At 41.3% G+C, this 25,258-nt stretch overlaps 1 protein-coding gene across 1 annotated transcript in view; it reads right to left on the bottom strand.

Annotated features, from left to right (window-relative positions):
* LOC136710444 (striated muscle preferentially expressed protein kinase-like) overlaps nucleotides 1–24,916 on the bottom strand; it is a 102,058-nt gene extending 77,142 nt beyond the window's left edge. The window contains exon 1 of the mRNA XM_066685942.1: nucleotides 24,493–24,916. Within this exon, the coding sequence (XP_066542039.1) occupies nucleotides 24,493–24,916 (424 nt within the window). The remainder of the gene's footprint in view (nucleotides 1–24,492) is intronic.
* Between the last annotated feature and the right edge of the window lie 342 nt (nucleotides 24,917–25,258).

The raw sequence follows: 25,258 nt of genomic DNA, 5'->3' as shown, positions 1-25,258 counted from the left end.
TTTATAAATAATATACTTGGAAAGAGAGACTGGCCCTTAAGAATTTTGAAACAAAGTTTGCTGATTAAGTGTTAATTTATGGAATAATATGATTACAGTTCCGTGAAACTAATATTTACTTGTGTATTTGTTACAGTAGGGAAGTATGGTGCTTACAGCATGGTGCCTTTAGTTGATCTTCTAAATTAAAGTGGTACAATATCAGTACATACCACATAAAGGTTTGTGTATCAGTGTTGGAAGGTGACAGTAATATTCTTTCTCTCTTATAAACACTACATTTGCTGTAATTCCAGGGGTTTTCAGACACTGAGGCCAGAGGATTGATGAGGGCTGTGTTTAAAGCACAAGCAGAAAAAAAAAGAGTCATCCTCCATCAGCTGTGCCCCACAGTCTGGCTCAGAGCCATTTCTGCGCCCTTTCTACTTCTCCAGAGCTCTGGGTTCAGCAGAACATCCAGCTCTGCTCCCCAGGGGGCCATCCAGAGAAATGCAGAGCAATCACTGTGGTGCTACGAGCATAGTGTAATAACCCAAATGACTCCATTTAACAAGGCCAAGGCATATACATCAAGTGTGGTGGCAAGTTGCTTATGTGTATGTGTGTTGTGACTGGAAGGGAGAGAGAGAGAGAGAGAGAGAGAGATGGAAAGTCAATGCGCATGTAACACAATATCACTATGTGAGGCAGTGTGTGACTGTGTTTGTGTGTGTGTGTGTGTGTGTGTGTGTGTGTGTCTAAGCAATAAGCACACTAGCTGTGTGGGTGTCTAATCTAAGCTGGTGTGAGTGGCAAAAGGGCTGTGGACAAGCTGTGGCTGCTACATCATAGAAATGCTAAGCTACCTGCCCATTATTTTAATTCATGCAAACACACACACACACACACACACACACACACACACACACACACACACACACACATATAAGGGCTGTTGAATGAGTAAGAAATCAACTAATTAATCACACAATTTGCTGTGATTAATAGTGATTGTTTATATTTTCCCTTCTTAAGGCTGAAGTTTTTAATAGTAATATTAATTAATTTAATGTAAAATAATGAATGAATGTGAGATCATTCATTCATTCATTATCTGTAACCTCTTATCCATTTCAGGGTCGCGGTGGGTCCAGAGCCTACCTGGAATCATTGGGCGCAAGGCAGGAATTGAATGTAAGATCAACACAATGGAAATATATTTATATTTGTGCTGTCTATTGATTAAAAAATGTAATAAAAAATAAAGTTAAAATGCCAAAGCGTTCTTGTATGTTAAATACAATTTTCTGAATTACCGATTTAAGGGAGAGATTTAGCATCGGACACAGATTTAATGGAAAAAATGAGAGAGAAAGAGAGAGAGAGGAACGGTAAGAGAAAGAAAATTTGTTATGCTACTGAATACATATTTTAGCACTAATAAAGTATAATCTACCTTCTGAACTCATCAGTAGCGACGCTAGGAAACCCACGCAGACACAGAGAGAACACACCACACTCCTCACAGACAGTCACCCGGAGGAAACCCACGCAGACACAGGGAGAACACACCATACTCCACACAGACAGTCACCCGGAGGAAACCCACGCAGACAATTCAGTACAATATTCTACTGTCTGTACAAAATACACTTGGTAAATTCCAGGTATACTGATGCTGAATTTAGTTCAGATGTGCAGTCAAGTGTTCATATTTCATTGGGCTTATATAGTTTTCAATTGTTTTGAACATGACTTTGTTAATCAGATTTTAAACTGGAGGTCTGGGATGAATTACTGATATTTTAATGAGCTGTGTCTTTGATTTGGGCTTGCATACCTTACACCTACAAAGATTCAATTTACATACTTCATTCAATGAACTCACACAAAAAGGGCATCAACCAGAGGAGGGATTTCAAATGGCTGAACTAATATCACTCTGCCTTTGGTGCAAATCTGCAAGTAAATGGTCATTAGAGAGCTGTCACCAATTCAAAGAGCTGCTCCTCAACCTAAGAAACAGGGAATTTATAATGACGTGTTGTTTGGGGCTTAGCAGCACTGCTGTGGGAAACTCGAGCCAGTCTGCAGACGCACATTATGATGAATTAGAGAATGTTTGCCACTCAGTCTGACAGAGTAATACAGCACTGCTGAGAATACAAAAGAAACATTCAAATCTCATGCTGAATCCCAAAGCTTCAGTGCAGTACTCACTACAACACACGGCTCTCATTCCCCCTGCTGATGCTTCCCATATTATGCTAAGCCTCTGAGCTCGTGATGTACTAACAGAGAAAAAGAAAAATGATTGAAGTAAACTGTGGTCAGTCACTGCTTACTGTAAACCAGGCCTGAGGGCTACTGTAATAAGAGCAAAGGAAGTGGGGGGAGATAAAATGAACTTTGACAAAAACCAGTATTTAATGCTTCCCCTATAAACCTCCATCAAATGGCCATTAAACCAAAATTAGACCAAAAAAAGTCATGGTGCATGACCTTTATCCATATTTTTATCAGATTTATATTTGCAGGTACGTCATACACAAACAGAAGGCAAATAAGACAGTTGATTTGATATTACTTAATTCAGAGCTGTGTAAGGCCCGGTTTAATCCAAGAATAAAATTTGTACAAACCCCATTTCCAAAAAAGTTAAGATATTATGTAAATATGCAATATACTTAAAAGTACATTCTTTCATTCATTTTCTGTAACCCTTATCTGGTTCAGGGTAGCGGTGGGTCCAGAGCCTACCTGGAATCATTGGGCGCAAGGTGGGAATACACCCTGGAGGGGGCGCCAGTCCTTCACAGGGCAACACAGACACACACACACACCTACGGACACTTTTGAGTCTCCAATCCACCTACCAACATGTGTTTTTGGACCGTGGGAGGAAACCGGAGCACCCGGAGGAAACCCACACAGACACAGGGAGAACACACCACACTCCTCACAGACAGTCACCCGGAGGAAACCCACGCAGACACAGGGAGAACACACCACACTCCTCACAGACAATCACCCGGAGGAAACCCACGCAGACACAGGAAGAACACACCACACTCCTCACAGCAAGAATGGGCAAAATCTCCACTTCTACTTCTACTATCAATTACTAACAAGTACTATCTTCTAACTACTAGCCCGAGATGATTAAAAAATGTAATTTCAGGAAAAGGCGATGCCACACAGTGGTAAACAAGCCTCTATCACAGCTTTTTATTGCAGGCATCAAATTCTAAATTTGTTACAATTGGCTTCAACACTGAAAATATTGTCTTGGTCCCTTTGTGTTTTAAATAAGGGTTAATCAACAAATTACAGTTTTCAGTTGTGATGCCATTTTTAGAAAGTGTCACAAACCTTCTGGAAATGTGTGCACAGTTATAAGCCAAAACGCTACATCAGCCTCGTAACTCCAGCGTAAAACGAATGAAGCAAACATCAGATATACAACATGTTTTGTCTGATCAAACACACCTGAAGTTAAGGAGATGTTTGTAAATTTGACTTAGGGATGACTTTTGGTTTTCTTTCAGCGGCCAAATCAATCCTGAGAGGGATTCACCAAGGGCGACCGCTCAGTTTCTTGCTGCCTGTGTAAAAACCTTGACACTGACAGACATATTTGCTTAACACACTCTGCGGTAGAAACAAAGCAGGCTAGACTTAAAACAAATACGGCCCGAGCTCACTGGATTGTGTTGTTATCGCACTAATACAAAGTTATACTCCAGCAAACCGAATTAATAAGTAATAATTATTAGGGGCTGGTACCCTGCTTATCAAATCTGAAAACCAAACCTGGTCTTCTTCAAAGAATATCTGATTTTTCTGATAGGTTTTCACTCCTTCAAAGCTCATCTTCCATTTTCTGTCCTTGTGCCCTGCCTCCTTCGATGCTCTTCAGCTTGTTTTATGTATCTTTCATGTTTCATGCTGCTCAAAAGGCTTGTATTTAGTCTATTAATCTTCTCCAGTTGTTTTCCCCCATCTCACTCTCTCCAGGTCCTACACACTGCCTTCAGATTCTCTGTCAGGGTGCATCTATGAGTGAATCATTTTTACTAGACTCCCTTGCATTACCATTATTTTGGACATAAGGGATCAGCCTCAAACATCACTGTGTGGCACCCACCTGGAAGATATGATGTCAGCCAATCAGCTATCAGACAGAGACACTCACCACACATCAGCTATTACAGCAGAGTGAAGATGAGAATGAATGGCTGAACCAGTCATTTTCTTTCCTTTTTTATTTTTGTTGAAATGCGGAGGATTAGGACGCCAGAAATAGCCACAGTGGCATGTACCGTTTATCAGGAATAGGGGGGTAACACCCCTACGTCCTCTACTCTTTTCAATCAAACGCCCAGGGATCTTCAATATCCTCAGAGAGTCAAGACCTCTTTTTATGCCTCATCCATTGAACAGAGTCATGCATTTAGTAAACTCTCCCCATCACTGCACTCGGTCATTGTGATCCACCAGACCACAGAGACAGCCCCCCCCCCCCCCCCGACACCTCCAACTACTCCAGCTACTCACCACCACCAGCTGCTACTCAAGCTTTTGTAGGAGGTCTATTCGTTCAAGTACTGATAAACTTGAGTACATTTCCATGTAAAGATATTCGGTTGCTATGGCTGCCTCCATGTCTTTTGCACAGTGGGTTGTTTGAGTCACAGGCAGAGGTGCTGAAGAACACTGTACAGACTCTCAGACAACAACACAACAAGATATTCAGATTTCCATTCCACCATTACTATGAAGAGTGGGTGTCTTTCATTTTTAAAAAGACAGTACGAAGGACTATTTAAGTTGACACAAATGGTTAGAAACTACAATTATTTGTGTTACTGTGGATGGGGTCTTTGTCCTGCTCCTGGCTAATCATCATCCTGCAGAGCTTAGTCTTTAATTGGAAAGAAAATCAAGATGAACCTGAAACTGAGTCTATGGGTAAACAATGATGTATTCATTATCAGTCCTGGCTCTGGATCGCTACAGCATTTGAAAGCAATATATTAAGGTCATGTAATTACTTTTCTCTGTAACATAGTTGTGTTTGTAATTCATTACATTTTAAAAGCATTGAATCTCAGAGTAATGTACACTGTGAGAACTTTTGTCACTGTGGTACCCTTTGCTCTCTCTGTGGTGCTACCCTCAATGGTGTATATTAAGGAACATAATTGTACCTTATTCTATTATAGCTTGTTAAAGTTGTGTTGATTTCATACGCACCGTTTCATCTCCAGGACTCAGTTCTGTAATGAAAACAAATATTCACCTCTCCTTCTAGAGAAAAGAATGTAATGCATCTTTAGGGAACACAACTGGACTTTTAAAAAACACTGTTATACCTTTAATGACAATAGCGTACTTCTACCAAACCTTTTTTTTCTGACAGTGTAGGAATAATGCAGTAAATAGCGGCTCATTACTCATTAATTCCAGTAATGTCCTTAGAGTCTGAGGGAAATAATGAAGAAAGTAATGAGTCATTTGTAATGAAATACTTATGGCTTTACTAACGCACCATAGTGTTTACCTTAAACACAAAAAACTCTGCTCTGCGTGGATCTCTGTTTTATCTTTTATTTCTGACTAGGTTAAGGATACGGCCTCAGACCTGATTAGCACTTTAAACGAAGTTGATGACAAATTATTTACAAAACTCTAGTCAAAGTCTGATTAAGAACTCGTACAATACCTGCCTGTGTTTCCAGTAGGTACCTATCCTTCCCTTACCCCATCTGAAATATGATGACACTGAAAAGCGTGTGGGCTTGGCCAGCTCTGTGGGCAGCATTAATGCAGGGAAAGTGAGCTTTTAAAAGCTTCCTTTTGTGCTGAGAGAGCAGCTGGCTGCACCTCACTGATCTCTGACCATCCAACAAGAGGAGTCCTGTCAGGTCTTCACCGCACCAGCTGACAACAACAAGGCAGTGATAATGAAATTATGAGGATGAATCTGCTTTTCCTCTGCTTGCTTTTTTCATTCTCCAGCTCTCATCCCACACACAGAGCATTCTATACAGCCTTCCCCACAAAGGCAGATTTTTGCGTTGTCTTTATCAACGTCGTTATCATTACTCTGATCCTCAACATGTTCATCGTCATCATCACCACCTCCACAGCCTGAGAAAGTTCCCACTTTGAGGCTCAATAGTTTAAGCTCCCTTTAGTCTTATTGCTAAAGATAAGTGGGATACAGAGTGATACCGGATAGCACTTATTTCTGACCGATGTTTTAGACCAATACTTGATAACATATTAACCATGTTCCAGAAGAACATAGGCATGAACTAGAAAAGTGTCCCTTTTCTCCATTAAGCTAATCCAAAAAATATTGTTTCTGCAAATCCAATTAATGAATTACCTTCTAAAATTAAATAAATTCATGTATCTGTGATTTTCTTTCGCATTTACAAATCGACATAGACTAAAAATATCAAAAAGCACATCATATTAATTATGATTAATTATGAATTATGTTTTGATGCATGCTAATTAATGTATCAGTAAAATTCCTGGACACAGATTTAACCAAATTATTGGGTGTGAATGTTTCCATCTGCTTTAGAAAAATGTAGTAATAATTGATTCTTTAAAAAGGGGGGCCTGGTGGAGCAGCAGGTAGTGTCTCTGTAACAGCTCCAGGAAACTGGAGGTTGTGGGTTCAAGTCCCGCTCCGGGTGACTGTCTGTGAGGAGTGTGGTGTGTTCTCTCTGTGTCTGCGTGGGTTTCCTCCGGGTGACTGTCTGTGAGGAGTGTGGTGTGTTCTCCCTGTGTCTGCGTGGGTTTCCTCCAGGTGACTGTCTGTGAGGAGTGTGGTGTGTTCTCCGTGTGTCTGCGTGGGTTTTCTCCGGGTGACTGTCTGTGAGGAGTTTGGTGTGTTCTCCCTGTGTCTGTGTGGGTTTTCTCCGGGTGACTGTCTGTGAGGAGTGTGGTGTGTTCTCCCTGTGTCTGCGTGGGTTTCCTCCGGGTGACTGTCTGTGAGGAGTGTGGTGTGTTCTCCCTGTGTCTTTGTGGGTTTCCTCCGGGTGACTGTCTGTGAGGAGTGTGGTGTGTTCTCCCTGTGTCTGCGTGGGTTTCCTCCAGGTGACTGTCTGTGAGGAGTGTGGTGTGTTCTCCGTGTGTCTGCGTGGGTTTTCTCCGGGTGACTGTCTGTGAGGAGTTTGGTGTGTTCTCCCTGTGTCTGTGTGGGTTTTCTCCGGGTGACTGTCTGTGAGGAGTGTGGTGTGTTCTCTCTGTGTCTGCGTGGGTTTCCTCCGGGTGCCCTGGTTCCCTCCCACGCTCCAAAAACACACGTTGGTAGGTGGATTGGAGACTCAAAAGTGTCCATAGGTGTGAGTGTGAGTGAATATGTGAGTGTGTGTGTTGCCCTGTGAAGGACTGGCGCCCCCTCCAGGGTGTGTTACTGCCCTGCACCCAATGATTCCGGGTAGGTTCCGGACTCATAGCCACCCTGAAATGGATTAGGGTTACAGACAATGAATGAATGATTCTTTACAAAATTATCCTATAAGTAGGAAATATATAAATACATCACAATCCACTGAAATCTGCTATAACACATCCATCAGCGCCCAGGGGCTGCTACAGCAGACACCACACAGATTTAGACGAGGTGCACAGCTGTTTGCACAATACAATGCTAAGAATATTCCATGCCACTCCTGCAGCCATCTGAAAGTAGGTCAAACTGCCCTGATTGTGAACTAAGGGTACTGTTCATTACAGATACATAATGGCATCTGTCCACCAGTTGACATCACTTCAGCTCAAGCTGAACATTTCTAGATTTGCAATATTATTATTATATACATTTATTTATTAATGTACAGTACCCATCAAAAGTTTGGACACACCTCCTCCTCATCAGTGATTGGTGGAGTAGAGCTAGTCACTGTATAGAACTGTGTACCAGCCCCTACCTCTGTACAACCCCAGTTACAGTCTCAGACACATTCAGAAGAGAGCGGTTCTACAGATTAACTCTCGACGAGGCCACGGCTGTTCACTGAAAACCGTTCCAGGTGACGACCTCATGAAGGCGACTGAGAGAACGGAGAGAGTGTGTGACGCTGTCATCAAAGCAACAGGGGGCTACTGTGAAGAGTCTAAAGTATAAAACATATTCTGCTTTGTTTAACACTTCTCTGTTTACTACATAATTCCATGTGTTCCTTCATAGTTTTAATGTCTTCCACATTCATTTACAATGGAGAAAATAATAAAAAAAAACAAAGATAAAACATTGAATGAGACGTGTCCAAACATTTGACTGGTACTATATATATAAATTTTACCTGGGACATTTTTCTGGAGACAGGAATTAGAGTTGGTCCACAGAGAGGTTCAGATAAAAAGAAAAGTGTAATGTGACCAGCATAAAGACGTGTGCATGTGATATGTAATCCACTTTAAGGTCCCTTCTGTAAAACATGTATCTATATTGCCTTAACTCCAGATAACACAACATAAGGTAATTTAAATGTGTTTGAGAGTCAACTTTGGTTCAATACAAACCCTGGTGTGATTGCTCTGTTAGTGCAGTTGTCATGCCCTTGTCCTGTCAGGTCTGTTTTCCCTACCATGTGCTCTCTCAGCACATGGCTCTGTTTGTTATTGTCCATGTCTCCGCCCTTGTCCCTCCTTTGTTCCGCCTACTTGTCCGTACTTCTCGTCTCTGTTTCAGGTGTGTTTCGTCTGGATCATGTATTTAAGTTCCCTTGTGTCATTTCCTTGTATCGCTCATTCGTTTCGTTCCTATTTCTAGTCATGTTGTTTTGTTCGTATCCCTAGTCATGTTTCTCGTTCGAATTCCTAGTCATGTTTCGTTCCTATTCCTAGTCAGTTGTTCCTCGTTTTCGTTTCCTCGTTTCATGTTGTTGTTTCGAGTCCTTTCATTTATCAGTCGTTGTGTTGCCCATTCTAGTCTGCCTCATCTGTTCCTCGCTTCGTGTTTGCCCTCAAGTCTATTTGTGTTTGTTTTGTTATTTTGTTGTAAATAAAAGGTCTGTGTTGTAGCGTGTGCGTCCACCTCCGTCAGTCCGACTCCGCTACCTGACAGCAGTTCAGTGTGAACACTCTCTTTCGAACACTGATGCGCATCTGACCAATGGACCCAGACCATCAGGTAGGTCTCAATCCTTTTCTAAATGAACACTAGTTGGTTCATTTCAAGTTTGAGTGCAAAACAAACCAAAGGCATCTGCAAAGGCACCTAACAGAAGAAGCAATGTCCCAGGATTTAACAACGATCACTCCACGATGGAACAGAAAATGTTCAAATCAAACAGTGTGCAGACGAAGAACTTTCAAAACTCTTATTTCTGTAGCAGAGCTGCATTGGTTCCTTCCGAATCTCAGGGGCTGTTTTGACTCCTTTTATTTTTACCACTTCGCTGGTAAAATGACCTCCTGGTAAACACATACAACTCCACATTAAGCCCAGCTGACGACTCTGATAATGGGTTTGCCAAATGACAGTCATGTGTGAGTTACATGTCACTTATTTTTTTTACTTACTTTGGTTTGATTGTAAAGTGTGAACTCGGACCAAAATAGGCCTAAAATATAACTATCCGGGTCAACTCTCAACAGACCCATCAGACTCAACTTAAAATACAATAAAGGAATTTAATACATTGCATAAAAAATAGATCAGACCTAAGAAACTATAGGGACATGGTTCTTTTGACACATTAGAATTAATATTTATCTGTTTGCTTGTACGTAAAGGAGTAAGCAAGTAATTTACATTTATTACATTTATGCATTTGGCAGATGCGTTTATCCAAAGCGACTTACAAAAGAGGATCTAACATTCAAACTACAGCACAAATTATACAAAATACCTTACATTAAGTGCAATATGCCAGGAAGTAATAAATGCATTAAAGAAAGACTTTCAGTGCAAGAGATACTCTCAGAAGAGCTGGGTCTTCAAGGATTTCTTGAATGCGGAGAGGGTTTCTGTTGCTCTGATGGTGCTTGGAAGCTCGTTCCACCAGCGTGGTACCAGAGATGAGAATAGCCTCAACTGACCTGTACGGGGGGTTGGTCGTGTTAGTTGGCGTTCCTTTGAGGAACGGAGAGGGCGGGCGCTAACGTATGGTTTTAAGAGTCTATTGAGGAAGATGGGACCAGAACCAGTGAATACTCTGAAGGCCATCATTAGTGATTTAAATTTGATGCGAGCAGCTAAGGGTAGCCAATGCAGCTCAACTAATAGGGGCGTGACATGTGCTCTTTTAGGCTGGTTGAAAACAAGTAATAATTTGACTATCACAGGTTTTGGTGCATGTTCTCTCCAATCATTAATCATCACTAAATCCACACAGCTAACAGCTAACAGCTCCTGAATCTCACACAATTCCACCAACCAGGGAGGGTAAAGGCAAGCATGTGCTTCCCCTGATACATGTAAATCTACTCACCAACGTTTTTCAACTTCTGCTAATGCAATGCCACTGAAAGGTTCCAAGCCAAGTGACTAGTGAGATCACAAACTCCCCAGATCTGTCACATCAGCTTTCAACTGCCTACTTTGGTAAGCACCGTGCACTGTGCTTGTGTGATTAGGGGAGAAGATAGGCCATCCCACCCACTCTTGTGCTCTCTTGGACTCCTGGACTCGAATATGGCTGAGGACTCACTGCAGATCAAACTGGTGATCCCCCAATTTAAAAGTTTCATAAACAACTGTATGGTCCAAGACACATTTTCAATAAAATTAAGAGATTCAAATATTCAAACAGTAGTACAGTCAGATGCTGAAGGACAAGCTCAATAAATATACAGCTTGGCTCTTGGCTAGGAGCCGTGTTAAAGCCTCTGTGATTGTAGAGTCATAAACAATCCATGCCAAATAAGACTGTAACATTCAGTCAATCCAAACACGCCTCAGATAGAAGGCAGTCAACAACTTAACAAGCCACAAAGCCAAAAAAGGCACGCGTTCATTGCCTCAGACAGTGAGAGGATCTTCAGAATGCAAAGCTTTGCTCATAACATCATCAGAGTGGAGCAGCTGATAACGATGGGATATTCCCTCAGGAATCTGTTCCGGTTGCTGCCACACTAACAAACCCCACAAAACAAAGGCCATGCTCAGTGTGTGCTATCAGACCTCTACGTATCAAAGCTGAGGTCTTTTAACATGAAGCCAAGGTCAAAATGAAATTATTTGGACCTTATTTTTTTAAGGTGGAATGAAAAATAATAATATAATTATGAGTAAATTGGAATAAATATTTTTGGTACATTTCAGCAGAATTTAAGTTTTACCATTTTAAGGTGGATTAATGCCAGAAAATATCACTTTAAGGTGGAATGGAAAATTTAATTAACCTCAGAATGCCCAGAATTCCAGGTGGGCCCAGTCCCACCGTGACCCTGATCTGGATAAGCAGTTACAATGACTGAATGAATGATTGAATGAATGAATGAGTGCCCAGATGTAACAATTTAAGGTGGAAAGGAACAGCCTCAGTTACCAGAATGTATTCACTGTAAGCTTTTCTTCCTCCATTTTGAGTCAATTTTTGTTTTAATCTCAGTTTTAGCCAAACATTTTTCTTGCAATTCATTAGAAAATTTTATAAGGTACTTGCCACCCACCAAAATCCTTGGACGCTATGTCTGCACTGTCCCCTGTCCCTCGTTAACTTTGCTCCATTGTTTATGTCAGATAAGGAAAAGAAACATGAAGGATATTTAACGTCTCGTTTATTTTCACATCAGTGAAACACTAACAGACACCAACAGTGGAAGACCTTATTTGATCGGAACCTTTAGGAGTTGCTACCCACCAACACAATGTCCATTTCCCACTGTATCCACCTGGACTGAACCCACACAAGGCTAGTTCCAACCCTAGCCACTGGACCTCAGCATATTGAGAAAGCACTGTGTCATCATTGCAACATCTACTAAGTGAGTGCTCTATCTTTAGTGCTCATAGCTAGTGTGTCATGTGCTCTCACGTGGGGAGAGGTCTATAGACGTGGACTAGACTTGGCAAAATTAAAAATAAAAAGCAACAGCCCTCTCTAAGACCGTGTTCTGACTGCCTGACCTCTTTAATCCCGAACCAGCCTCAGTGCTGTCAGTGCAGGTCAAACAAAAGCATTTTTACATTCTGTTTATGGATGTTCTGTCAACATCTGATCAACTTAAATTAGCTTAAATAGTCTACTGCACATGATTTCAAGGATAGTCTACATGTGGTCTAGGCTCAGTAGTGAGCACACTGCCTGGCCTGTTTACTTGCACACTGAACGGCAGCAACAACTGCAGCTCCATCAGGGGAAGTCCCACTTTCCCTGTGACCCGCCACACACACTCACACATACACACACACACACAGTGAGAGGACATAGTGAGACTGAAAGAATACCACAGAAGCCAGTTAACTGAGACAGCCTCTCAGTTCAAATGGCCTACGGAAACTATGACAGTATCCAGAGACTTCTACCATGATTCATGCCGTGTAACACGCAGTAACATTTCACAAAGCTCACACCTAGATGTGGGCAGTATGACAGTACATTTATCGTATCACATAACAATAAGCTTTTGTGAGCAAATCATGGACAACAAGAACACTCACCAACTTCACCCTTCATTAAAAAGAGACCAGAATGGGATTAAATTGAATACGAGGGGAGGTTTTAAAATGAGAACCATTAGTGCATTGTGGCTACATGTCAAAATATGATACTGTGAATATGTTTATATAGCTGCACTATGTACATTTAGGGGCTTTAAAGTATGTAGTTGTACACAACATGAAGAACAACACTTTTTAAAGAGGCGATCCTGATGATGACTGAGGATGAATCTTATTATGACAGTGAATAAATAAATATAAGTGAATGATCTACTACTGTCATCGTACCTTCAGCATGCTCATGTACGTAGCCCAACACGATAAATCTTCTTTTCTGAGCTGTGTGTGAGACATTAACACATAAAGACATATAACACCCTGCCACCTCCCAATCCAACAATCCAAACCTCATGTGTTGAGTAGTAAGCCACAGTGGCAGACACCGTATTTCAGCTTTCGTATACCTCCTGATTCAGATATCTAACACTGACCACATTCAGCCATAACATTGTTAGAAAGTAGCTATTGTAAGGTGAGATTTTTGCCATGACATCCTCCTGTACAGCTGATGAAACTAGATGGTCATATGAACATCATGCCTCAGAGATCCTTGGCCTAATTCTTCATTCCACGCTGATGTGTCGTTGCCATTTTCAGCACCTGTATATGTGTTTTTGCCTTCAGCTAAACATTTAAGGTGCATCACTCTGCGCATATCCCAAGGCCACACCTGCATCTTTAATGAAACTACGCTGACCCGGAGACACTCTTGTTACTGAAGCTGTTTCAGGATTAAAACCGCTACAGGTCGGATTTCAGTCAGGAAACCCACACAGACACAGAGAGAACACACTACACTCTTCACAGACAGTCACCCGGAGGAAACCCACACAGACACAGAGAGAACACACCCCACTCCTCACAGACAGTCACCCGGAGGAAACCCACACAGACACAGGGAGAACACACCCCACTCCTCACAGACAGTCACCCGGAGGAAACCCACACAGACACAGGGAGAACACACCACACTCCTCACAGACAGTCACCTGGAGGAAACCCACACAGACACAGAGAGAACACACCACACTCCTCACAGACAGTCACCCGGAGGAAACCCACACAGACACAGGGAGAACACACCCCACTCCTCACAGACAGTCACCCGGAGGAAACCCACACAGACACAGAGAGAACACACTACACTCTTCACAGACAGTCACCCGGAGGAAACCCACACAGACACAGAGAGAACACACCCCACTCCTCACAGACAGTCACCCGGAGGAAACCCACACAGACACAGGGAGAACACACCCCACTCCTCACAGACAGTCACCCGGAGGAAACCCACACAGACACAGGGAGAACACACCACACTCCTCACAGACAGTCACCTGGAGGAAACCCACACAGACACAGAGAGAACACACCACACTCCTCACAGACAGACACCCGGAGGAAACCCACACAGACAGAGAGAGAACACACCACACTCCTCACAGACTGTCACCTGGAGGAAACCCACACAGACACAGAGAGAACACACCACACTCCTCACAGACAGACACCCGGAGGAAACCCACTCAGACACAGCGAGAACACACCACACTCCTCACAGACAGTCACCCGGAGGAAACCCACGCAGACACAGGGAGAACACACCACACTCCTCACAGACAGTCACTCGGAGCGGGACTCGAACACTGAAACACTTACTATACTAAAATCCACTAACTAAAAAAATAAAATAAAATCAGGAACAGGGCACATGCACTTCTCAGAAGCGAATAGAAGTGTTTAAGCTTAAATCAACTGCTTTCAAGATTGTAATTCCTGAGAGTCGCTAGTGGAAATTAGCACAGTTCTACAAATGAAGTGAAAGTTTGTAGTGGTTAATGTTAGAATTGTTAGAGCATTAATTAATGAAGGTTCTAGAGAACAGGCTTAATGAGGCTTAAATATACGATCAAATGAGCCTGTTGCTTTTAGATTGCTGCTATAGAACGCAGTTTTAAGAAGCATGTTTGATATATATACATATAACTGCAGTGATTTAAAAATTCTGGGCAATGAGACCAGGGCTTGTGTTTGAAACATTCAGGTCTTACGTTCACTGGATTACTCTGAGACACTAGCAGTACCTTCACCACATCATTGCAGCTGCCTTCAATCTCTTTCAGCTACAGAGTGGAGTGTAAACATATTATCAAGCCTGAATAAGAAGCCAGTCAGCTGTGTGTGAGAGGAATAGAAAGAGTGAAAAGTAAGACAGAAAGCTAGAGAGGGAAAAATAGAGAAAACAGGCAAGAAGGAATCAGGTAGTACACACAAGAGCAAAGACCACCTTTCACTGTCTTGGTCTAAGGCACATGTACAGTCTACTTTTTTGCTTCAGACAATTACAGTTAAATCATTTTAGAACTGAGTTCAGCAGAAAATCACAACAGTGTTCAGCACTGTCCTGAAAGATGTTCTTCAGCTGTGTTTATCTTTCTATCCTTTCCAGCCTTAACATCACCTGGGAAGCGTAAGGTTTTCAAGGTCAGCACTATATTGAATAAACTAGACTAACTGTGGCTTGCTCTAAGTGTGATTTAGTAAATGAGAATCACTCACGTTCTCTCACCTAGATCCGACCACTCTTTCGTACAAGTGTGTGAGGACAGTGTTTGTATCCGTGCAGATCAGGGAACGAGCCCAGGAAGAGTGATAGTAAAGCATCAAGTAGTAAAGCAGTAAGCGTTGTGTTCTACTGTGTGTATAAGTGTGTACCACTATAGGAGCATGTAACGAAAACACAGAATATCAGCCCAAACGATCCCAAAGTAAATGTTTGTCTCTCCTATCACAAAACTAAATCTAAACAGACAGACAGCAGAAGCTGGCTGCGTTGTTTGCCGGCTCATTTTACAAGTTCTCCATTTCATGCAGCAAAGGTGCAGCACCGCTGGAGACCCGGACAGGACGGGGTCTGCAGGAGCAGTGATATAGGAACAGAGATTTTAAAGAAGCCATATTAGCAGAGCCACTTTAACTTAAATGTTTGAACCAACCTGCCTCATTAAAAAAGGATTTGAGCAGCCATGTTAACTTAACAATCTTGTTATATCCATGAAATATTTATTAATTCCGCACTGTGAGTGATGGACTGGTACCCCTTTAAGGGCATGTTCTTGTGGCATGCCCAGAATTTCCAAGTAGGCTCCAGACCCACTGAGAACCCTGAACTGGATAAAAGAGTGTTGTTGCAGAAACAGATATATATTCATTCCATAATTGTAGGCTTATATCTGAGTGAGGTGTGAATTACAGCATTAGCAGGGCTTACAGAGTTCCCGCCTTTGCATTCAAACTTAAAACTATTTCAAATGTACTGTAACTGATGATAAGAATGAAAAATGACAAAGCATGAAAAAGTTCAATCAAACAATGATTAAATGCTTTAATGGAGATATATATATATATATCATGAGAACATCACCCAGCCCAATTTCAATGAAGTCAAAAGTTAATTCCTTTATTATCTGTAACCCTTATCCAGTTCAGGACGGCGGTGGGTCCGAAGCCTACCTGGAATCACTGGGTGCAAGGCAGGAACACACCCTGGAGGGGGCGCCAGTCCTTCACAGGGCGACACATACTCACATTTTCATTCACACACTCACACCTATGGAGACCCATGCAGACACAGGGAGAACACACCACACTCCTCACAGACAGTCATCTGGAGGAAACCCACGCAGACACAGGGAGAACACACCACACTCCTCACAGACAGTCACCTGGAGGAAACCCACGCAGACACAGGGAGAACACACCACACTCCTCACAGACAGTCACCCGGAGCGGGACTTGAACCCACAACCTCCAGGTCCCTTGAGCTGTGTGACTGCGACACTAAGTGCTGCACCACCGTGCTGCCCACAAGGCAAAAACTGTTATATTTAAATTCATTCATTCATTATCTGTAACCGCTTATCCAATTCAGGGTCGCGGTGGGTCCAGAGCCTACCTGGAATCATTGGGCGCAAGGCAGGAATACACCCTGGAGGGGGCGCCAGTCCTTCACAGGGCAACACACACACACACATACATTCACTCACACAATCACACCTACGGACACTTTTGAGTCGCCAATCCACCTACCAACGTGTGTTTTTGGACTGTGGGAGGAAACCGGAGCACCCGGAGGAAACCCACGCGGACACGGAGAGAACACACGGAGAGCCCCTGGAGCTGTGTGACTGCGACACTACCTGCTGCGCCACAATGCCACCCTATATTTAAATTAAATTATGAAAACAAACATGAAAGTCGAACTGTGCTTAAAGGGACCAAAAAATCAAAAAAGAACAACCTGGGTGTGCTGCTTTTAGATTTTCATTTATTGGGTTAAACAACAGTGAAATGCCCCTGATGTTTCACAACTGGATTTAGATGCACAACAAAGAAAACCTCTGGATGAGATTGCACTAAATGGAAAAAGGGCTTGAGCAATTTTATGTGAAGAAATGCAGAAAAATGCCTGGAAGCCTTTCAGAGAAAAGTGCAGATTAAAAGCGAAAGTGCAGATTAGGTCCAATCGTGTGTTTGGTCTGCATGTAAAACGCCAGCGGAGTACAGCTGAAGCACACAGTAAACAAGATGCTTTTAAGGAAATGAAACTCTGGGGGAATCACCATTAAAGTGCTAATATAAGCTGTAGTCTCATGGTGTGTGGGGAAAATGGTGTTGGAGAAATACTGCATGCCACCATCAGCTTCTGATTGGAAAAGCACTTATATGTGTTAGTATAGTGTTAGTAGCACTTATATGTGTTAGTATAGTGTTAGTATAGAATTAGTAGCACTTATATAGTGTTAGTAACACTTATATGTGTTAGTATAGTGTTAGTAGCACTTACGTGTGTTAATATAGTGTTAGTAGCACGTATATGTGTTTGTATAGTGTCAGTAGCACTTACGTGTGTTAGTATAGTGTTAGTAGCACTTATATGTGTTAGTATAGTGTTAGTAGCACTTACGTGTGTTAATATAGTGTTAGTAGCACGTATATGTGTTTGTATAGTGTCAGTAGCACTTACGTGTGTTAGTATAGTGTTAGTAGCACTTATATGTGTTAGTATAGTGTTAGTAGCACTTATATGTGTTAGTATAGTGTTAGTAGCACTTGTGTGTTAGTATAGTGTTAGTAGCACTTACGTGTGTTAGTATAGTGTTAGTAGCACTTATATGTGTTAGTATAGTGTTAGTAGCACTTGTGTGTTAGTATAGTGTTAGTAGCACTTATATGTGTTAGTATAGTGTTAGTAGCACTTGTGTGTTAGTATAGTGTTAGTAGCACTTATATGTGTTAGTATAGTGTTAGTAGCACTTATATGTGTTAGTATAGTGTTAGTAGCACTTGTGTGTTAGTATAGTGTTAGTAGCACTTATATGTGTTAGTATAGTGTTAGTAGCACTTGTGTGTTAGTATAGTGTTAGTAGCACTTATATGTGTTAGTATAGTGTTAGTAGCACTTATATGTGTTAGTATAGTGTTAGTAGCACTTATATGTGTTAGTAGCACTTATATGTGTTAATATAGTGTTAGTAGCACGTATATGTGTTTGTATAGTGTCAGTAGCACTTACGTGTGTTAGTATAGTGTTAGTAGCACTTATATGTGTTAGTATAGTGTTAGTAGCACTTACGTGTGTTAATATAGTGTTAGTAGCACGTATATGTGTTTGTATAGTGTCAGTAGCACTTACGTGTGTTAGTATAGTGTTAGTAGCACTTATATGTGTTAGTATAGTGTTAGTAGCACTTATATGTGTTAGTATAGTGTTAGTAGCACTTGTGTGTTAGTATAGTGTTAGTAGCACTTACGTGTGTTAGTATAGTGTTAGTAGCACTTATATGTGTTAGTATAGTGTTAGTAGCACTTATATGTGTTAGTATAGTGTTAGTAGCACTTGTGTGTTAGTATAGTGTTAGTAGCACTTATATGTGTTAGTATAGTGTTAGTAGCACTTGTGTGTTAGTATAGTGTTAGTAGCACTTATATGTGTTAGTATAGTGTTAGTAGCACTTATATGTGTTAGTATAGTGTTAGTAGCACTTATATGTGTTAGTATAGTGTTAGTAGCACTTATATGTGTTAGTATAGTGTTAGTAGCACATGTGTGTTAGTATAGTGTTAGTAGCACTTACGTGTGTTAGTATAGTGTTAGTAGCACTTATATGTGTTAGTATAGCCAGTCTGTATGATGGGTCATGTCATTTGAAGTGCTATTCAAACATTACAGTACAGTACAAAATGGGGGAAATTACACTGCTGTAACTCAATTGGGCGCACTAACTTCTTTTTTTCTTTTTATTGATTCATTCCATTTGTGTATGATGTAGGACAGCATCTCTAAATCACTTAAATATTGACCGACACAATGAATGACCAAGGCTACAGATCTCTGCATAGTTACAGTGTAAGGAGCTCATTCAATGATAGATTTTCTGTCTCTGTGTGTGTGTGTGTGTGTTTCAGAGGAACAGATACCTCAATTCCTTGAGTACACCAATAAGTGTCATCACACTCTCAGCAATCTCTTTATAAATGCAGGAAGAGATGTGATTTCAGCTTCCCACACAAAGATGAAGGTGTTTAAAATCAATGTATTTGCTCATGATAAATGAGTGATGAAGCTGTAATGTACAGGAAGTGACCACTGAACAACCAGATGGAGGAGAAAGACAAAAGTTGAACAGATGGATTTGATCTCATAATAAGCCAAATAATCTCATTCCAGAAAGCTGTATATTCACAGTGAAGTGTTTGGGAAAGTATTTGATTTGAAAAGCTTGTGTGCTTTGCTCTGGTGTAGAGTGGATCAGACACAGCAGTGCTGCTGGAGTTTTTAAACCCTGTGTCCACTCTCTGTCCACTCTGTGAGACACTCCTCCCTCGTTGGTCCACCTTGTAGATGTAAAGTCAGAGACAGTAGCTCATCTGTCGCTGCACAGTGTGTGTCGGTCGTCCTCTAGTCCTTCAGAGAAATCTTTGCATTAACAATAATTGTGTCATAAAATAAAATCAGTTATCCCTACAACTGAAAACTACTTTAAATCCTGAAGAAGATATCAAACCGAGAATTTACAGCAAATAGATAGTTACAGTAAACTGTATATATTTTAAAACTTCAAAATGTTCAAAAGAAAACCTTGAAATATTTAATATTTTAATTTACCTGCTGCATTACAGTATCTCATTTCACACAGTATGTAATTGTTAAATAAAATATCAAAACTACTGTAAAACCTGACGAGTTTAGTGAACTCATGGTTGGAGGAAATAGATGGCCTTAGACCATTTAAGTTAAAAACAAAAAATTACAAAGATTTTAAGGTGGACTGACTGACAATAAGAAAACTTGTAACACTTGAATTTAACTCCACCAACTGAAGCATAAACACAGATGAACCAACTCAACTACAGCTTTTAAGATGGAAAGCGAGAACTTAGCTTTTTTATTCTCCAGCTTCCAGCTTCACCTTAAATGGGGCAGCAGTTTACATCCAGACCTCTGTAACCGCTTTACTATTTAAAGTGGAATGAAAATGTCATATAGGCTGGTGTTAGTGTAATAGCGGGAGCATTTAAGGTGGAACTGGAAGTGTATTTGTGTGTGTTTAAATGTGTATAAATATGTAAAAGTCTGTTAGTCGCCCAACACAGACACACCCCCATGTGGAGAAAAAAACTCAATCAGTATATCTTCATTGAACAGATTCAATGATTATCCATTGATTAATTTGGATTATCCATTTCTGAGTTTAGTTTTTTTTTTTTTTGGCTCAGGCAGCTTGAGTGATCCCACATTTCTGTATCATTCATAACTCAATTGTTTCATTAAGAAGTGCAGTTGGGTTTTACAGTGTACTTATCACATGACCCCAGACATTAAATGAAGGTGAAGTGTCCATTGAAACATTTAACTCAATTTCAACCCCTCAAACAATACCCATGATTACGATTTATAACCATTTACGAGGGTCATCGGCAAGATAAAGCCTCACTAGGGACCAACACATGTAAATTAAAACTTACCAAACATGCTGACTGAATTACATAAGCTCTACACTCACTGATCTGTGTACATTCTTCTAGTCAGCCATTGATTTTGTGATTCTCAGCATGCTTGTAATTTAACACACTGTGTAGTCAACTGTGCAGTGTCTGTATCTGCATACATTACTGTACAATAAAAAACTAACATGAACAAGCTCATTTTAAAGACACGCGCATATATCACCCACATATTACTCTCCTAGGACTAGCTGACACAGCTCCTACAACACCATACATTTCTCTGCCAGGATGGAAAGCCCTGACTGTGTTACCTTTGCCTGGGGAAGGAGAAACCTGCCATTAATATTAATGCAACCTCTGCGCATCACAGTGGGTGTGATTTTAGGCCTAATCATTTAATTTTATCTGGACAGGGCAAAGATATATAAATGAGTATTAAATATGCTATTTTTGAAGCAACAGACTTTATACGTTTGGTTTATTTTCTGAAAAGAAAAAGAAGAGCTTCATAAACAGGGAAGAAATTCAATCAAAAAGGGCACAAAACAGTTATATACTGAGTTTCCAATACTCTAGCTCAGGGCTGCACACTTCTGGACCTGATGGGTTAGTCTCCTACAACGTTTTTGACTCCCCTGCTAAATCACACACACTATATCTGGCAATCAACAGATGACTTGAATCCGCTTGTGTGTGAGCAGAAGAATCACCACACCATGGTGGACAGGACCCACCCGTGCTCTAGATAATGACAGGTTACACTGCATCAAAAAACAATATATTATTTGCAGATAAACTGAAACATTTTTAGCTCTCACACACAAACTGAAGTCTGTCCAGTGACTAGAGCTAGGAATCTTCCTGTTCATCTCTTAAACTAATGCAAAGCTTTAAAAAAAAGCCCTTTCCTTTGATGTGTTATTTAGTGATATATTATTTGCAGATGTGTGGATTATTGTAGTTATTGTTATCGGTCTGATATTGGAAATTTAGCCGATATTACACCGATAACGCGGCCCCTTCTTTGTGCTTGCAGATACACACTGACGCCTGTAAATACACAGATATGTCTGCCGTGTGGACGTTTTTCACTGTTTCTGCAGAGAACACTTTCTGGGATTTAATTTCTCTGTGGTAAAAATTAAAAGCGCTAATTTAAAAGCGCTCAGTACACACACAGATAGCGGTGTAAACACACAGCAAGTTAAACGACAGAAAGAGTCTCTCAAACACCACAGTGTGGGAGCCATTCTTATATAAAACACATGAAAACAGAGAGAGTCATTCAGGGTCTGAATTAATTAATGATAAATGATTACAAACACTTGCTCAAACTCTCTCTCTCTCTCTCTCTCTCTCTCTCTCTATCCCCCCCCCCCCCCCCCTTTATGCCGGTCTCTCCCTCCCTCTGCAAAACAAACCCGGTGCTGCACTAATTAGCGCCCCTCTGGAAACCATTCATGCGGAACCAACAGCAAATCTTTGATAAGACTATAAATAAACTACAGCTAATAAATTTAACAGATAAAATTAAAAAGGGTACAGAAATGTACAAACACTGAACAAAAGGCTTGTCCTATGATAAAAAATTCGCTTTGCTTTAATCTAAAGTGAATTTAAAATATATAAAATGATCGGTTATTAATATCAGTATCGGCTACTCCAAGGCGCTACTTATTTGTTATCGTATCGGCCCAAAAAATAAAAAAAATTGGTGCATCCCTAGTGTTAATGTCTGGATAATTGTTTGACTTTGACATCATTGTTTTTAATGTAAAAAAAAATCGATTAAAAATCTAATTAAGAAACTCTCAATGGATAATACTTAAACAGAACAGTATTCATTTTCACAGCTAGTAGCACTACCCCCGACTGCACACACAGGAGTTAAACCAGCCAAGACAACTCTATTCCAACATACGCTATTTTTCACCACAGTTGTATCGACAGAGTGGTTTAACGGTGAAGCACACACAAAACCCAGCTCTAGCTGCTCATTCCAACCAGGATGGTTGGATAAGGTCTAGTTAGAGCCCACAAAATGAGGGACTATATATAGGTGTGATGTCTTCCTGTGCAACTGGAGAGTCAGTGGCCTATTAACATCACAAAAATCTGAGACCTGGCAAATTCCAGGGACAGAAATAACCCACTGGGGGGACAGAGATGGGCAAGGATATGAGAGAGAGAGAGAGAGAGAGAGAGAGAGAGAGAGAGAGAGAGAGAGAGAGAGAGAAGGAGTGATGTAGGTATTATAAAGTGGAGGACAGAAAATTGGGAAAGGGGAAAAGTGCGGATCAGTAGCGAAGAAAGAATATGACAAAGATATCAGAGGATAAGAGACAGTGTGTGTGTGTAGAGAGAGAGAGAGGTGGTGGTGGTGGTGGTGGGGGGGGTGGAAGAGAGAGAGAGAAAGAGAGAGAATGTGGCTGTAGCTCTGAGTGACAGGACAGGTGTATGTGTGGTTTAAGCTGGAAAGCATTGACCCGGGCAGGGCTGCTTTTTAGCAGTCAACTTCACACTACAGAAACAGACATTATATTGCTCAGCACACACAAAGCTTCACACAGGAGAGAGCAGCCCCCTCAAACAATTCCTGATAACCACCTGTACCTCAGCAGCCCTGACCCTTAAACGGGGGTCACACACACCCACTGAGCAATGCAAAGCAGCACAATGTGACTGATCAACTTCTCACTGAAACTAGGAGAAAAACTGATATATATCTTCATTGCACGACGCTAGTAAAAGTTTGACCGGGCTAAATCAAAATCGAACGCCCTGTTGAGTATTTCTACTGATGCACTGACCCTTCAGGGACCTAGACCTAGACCACAGCAGGCAGTAAAACATGGCCATTCTGCTGACAGTTTGCTAGTGTACATGAATGTGTGGATTAGACGGTAACTCTGCTAGTAAACAGAGAAGCAGATTAGACAAGGCTGCTGATCTCTGACAATGGCAAAATATGCCTTAAAGATATGAGTCAAATGGGCCCCATTTTTATCTCAAATTAAAGGGCACTGGTAAATTATTGCCTTTAATTTTCAGGTAGAATATATTTTATTTTTACAGTGTAGCCTTAAAAAGGGATAAACCAAGCACTGGCACATATTCACTCAAAAGACCCAGCAATAATCACATACAACACATGCACACAACACGTAACCCAGCCTCCTGAATCAGGATTGAGTTAACCAGCATCGGTTATTTCAACCCTCCAACATATGACACTCTACTCTATGATGTATTGTTACTTCACAGCTCCACTTTCGGACAGGGAACATTTAGATTCAGCTTTCCAGCTGCCGCCATCACTCTCTGAACCATACTGCCACCAAACTGAAACCCCCTCCCCAGGGGCAAATGCTGCTCAAGAACTTCCACCAGGAAAATGATAAAAGAGGATACAGTGAATTCCATTTCCCTTGTTTGAATGAGCCACCATTTTGCGAAGCACACACATCTGATGGGACAAGCTGCCTGTTAGGCCAGTTATCTCATTCGCACCAAATCACTCTCACTCTGCGCCATTAAAACAGAACACTTAACTTTTCCTTGGTTTTCTCCCAGCGCAATATGAAACAATGAACACAATCAGGTTTGCTACACAGCACAGGGGACATTTTGTGCCCTGTGCTTATCCACCTTATTTCAGTGTTAGAGTAAAGCCAGATTGAGGGCAAATTTAAAAAGGCGTTTTAATTCACTGTAGATCTTAATGGAAATTCCTTTAAAAAAAACATATAGTTTGCTTTAGGCTAAAGCTATCAGTCAGGTTAGATTTGCAGTTAAACTTATCCCAGTACCTTCTCCCAGATCCAGGACAGCGAGGACTGCACTGCTCTTGGCTTCTCCCAGGTAGTTGGTAGCAATACAGGTGTAGAGGCCTGCATGTGTGGGTTTGCAGTCCCGGATCCACAGACCTCCATATTCCTGGTTATCCATGCTGAGGAGATCTTCATTGTGGTACCAGTAGAGTGAGGGCTGAGGGTCCCCAGCCACAGCTACTTTCAGACGAATATCACAGCCGGTACCTACGGCGGCGTTCCTCATTTTCCGTATGAAGACAGGGGGTGTTGGCGTGGGATAAACCAAACTCGGATCGGGCACTAACTGGTCTGGGTTTACTTTAGCCCGTTTGGATGGTATCCGTGGACTCGGAGGTGCAATGCCTCCAGATCCATCTTCTGCGCCCTTCTTCAGGGTCATCTGCACCTCAGACTTCCTCATGACTCAGGAACGATACTGGACTTTATGCGCAGGGTTAGTTGGACAAACAGCTATGATTTATAATAAAGTGTTACTTTCTGGCTCTTTTTTCAAATGTCCATTTCATAATCCGTTGTTGTGATGCAGGATGTGCGTTCCAGGTTTTTACAGGAAATCATGCAAAAAAGAGCTCACTGCAGTCAAATCAAGGCTTCATTAACAGCAGCTTGTTGACTTCACCTCAGATTCAGAATGTGTCCTTATATATTTAAAGAAACCCAAGCAGCGTATGAAATCACCAACCCCATATAAATAAGTACCACTGTGTAGAAAGCCCTGAAGCAAGCGAAGGTCATCAAAAAA

This window comes from Hoplias malabaricus, chromosome 12 (assembly GCF_029633855.1).
Source record: "Hoplias malabaricus isolate fHopMal1 chromosome 12, fHopMal1.hap1, whole genome shotgun sequence".
Classification (NCBI taxonomy): domain Eukaryota; kingdom Metazoa; phylum Chordata; class Actinopteri; order Characiformes; family Erythrinidae; genus Hoplias; species Hoplias malabaricus.
The sequence above is the reverse complement of the archived record's forward strand: the minus strand, read 5'-3'. Positions and strand labels throughout refer to the sequence as shown.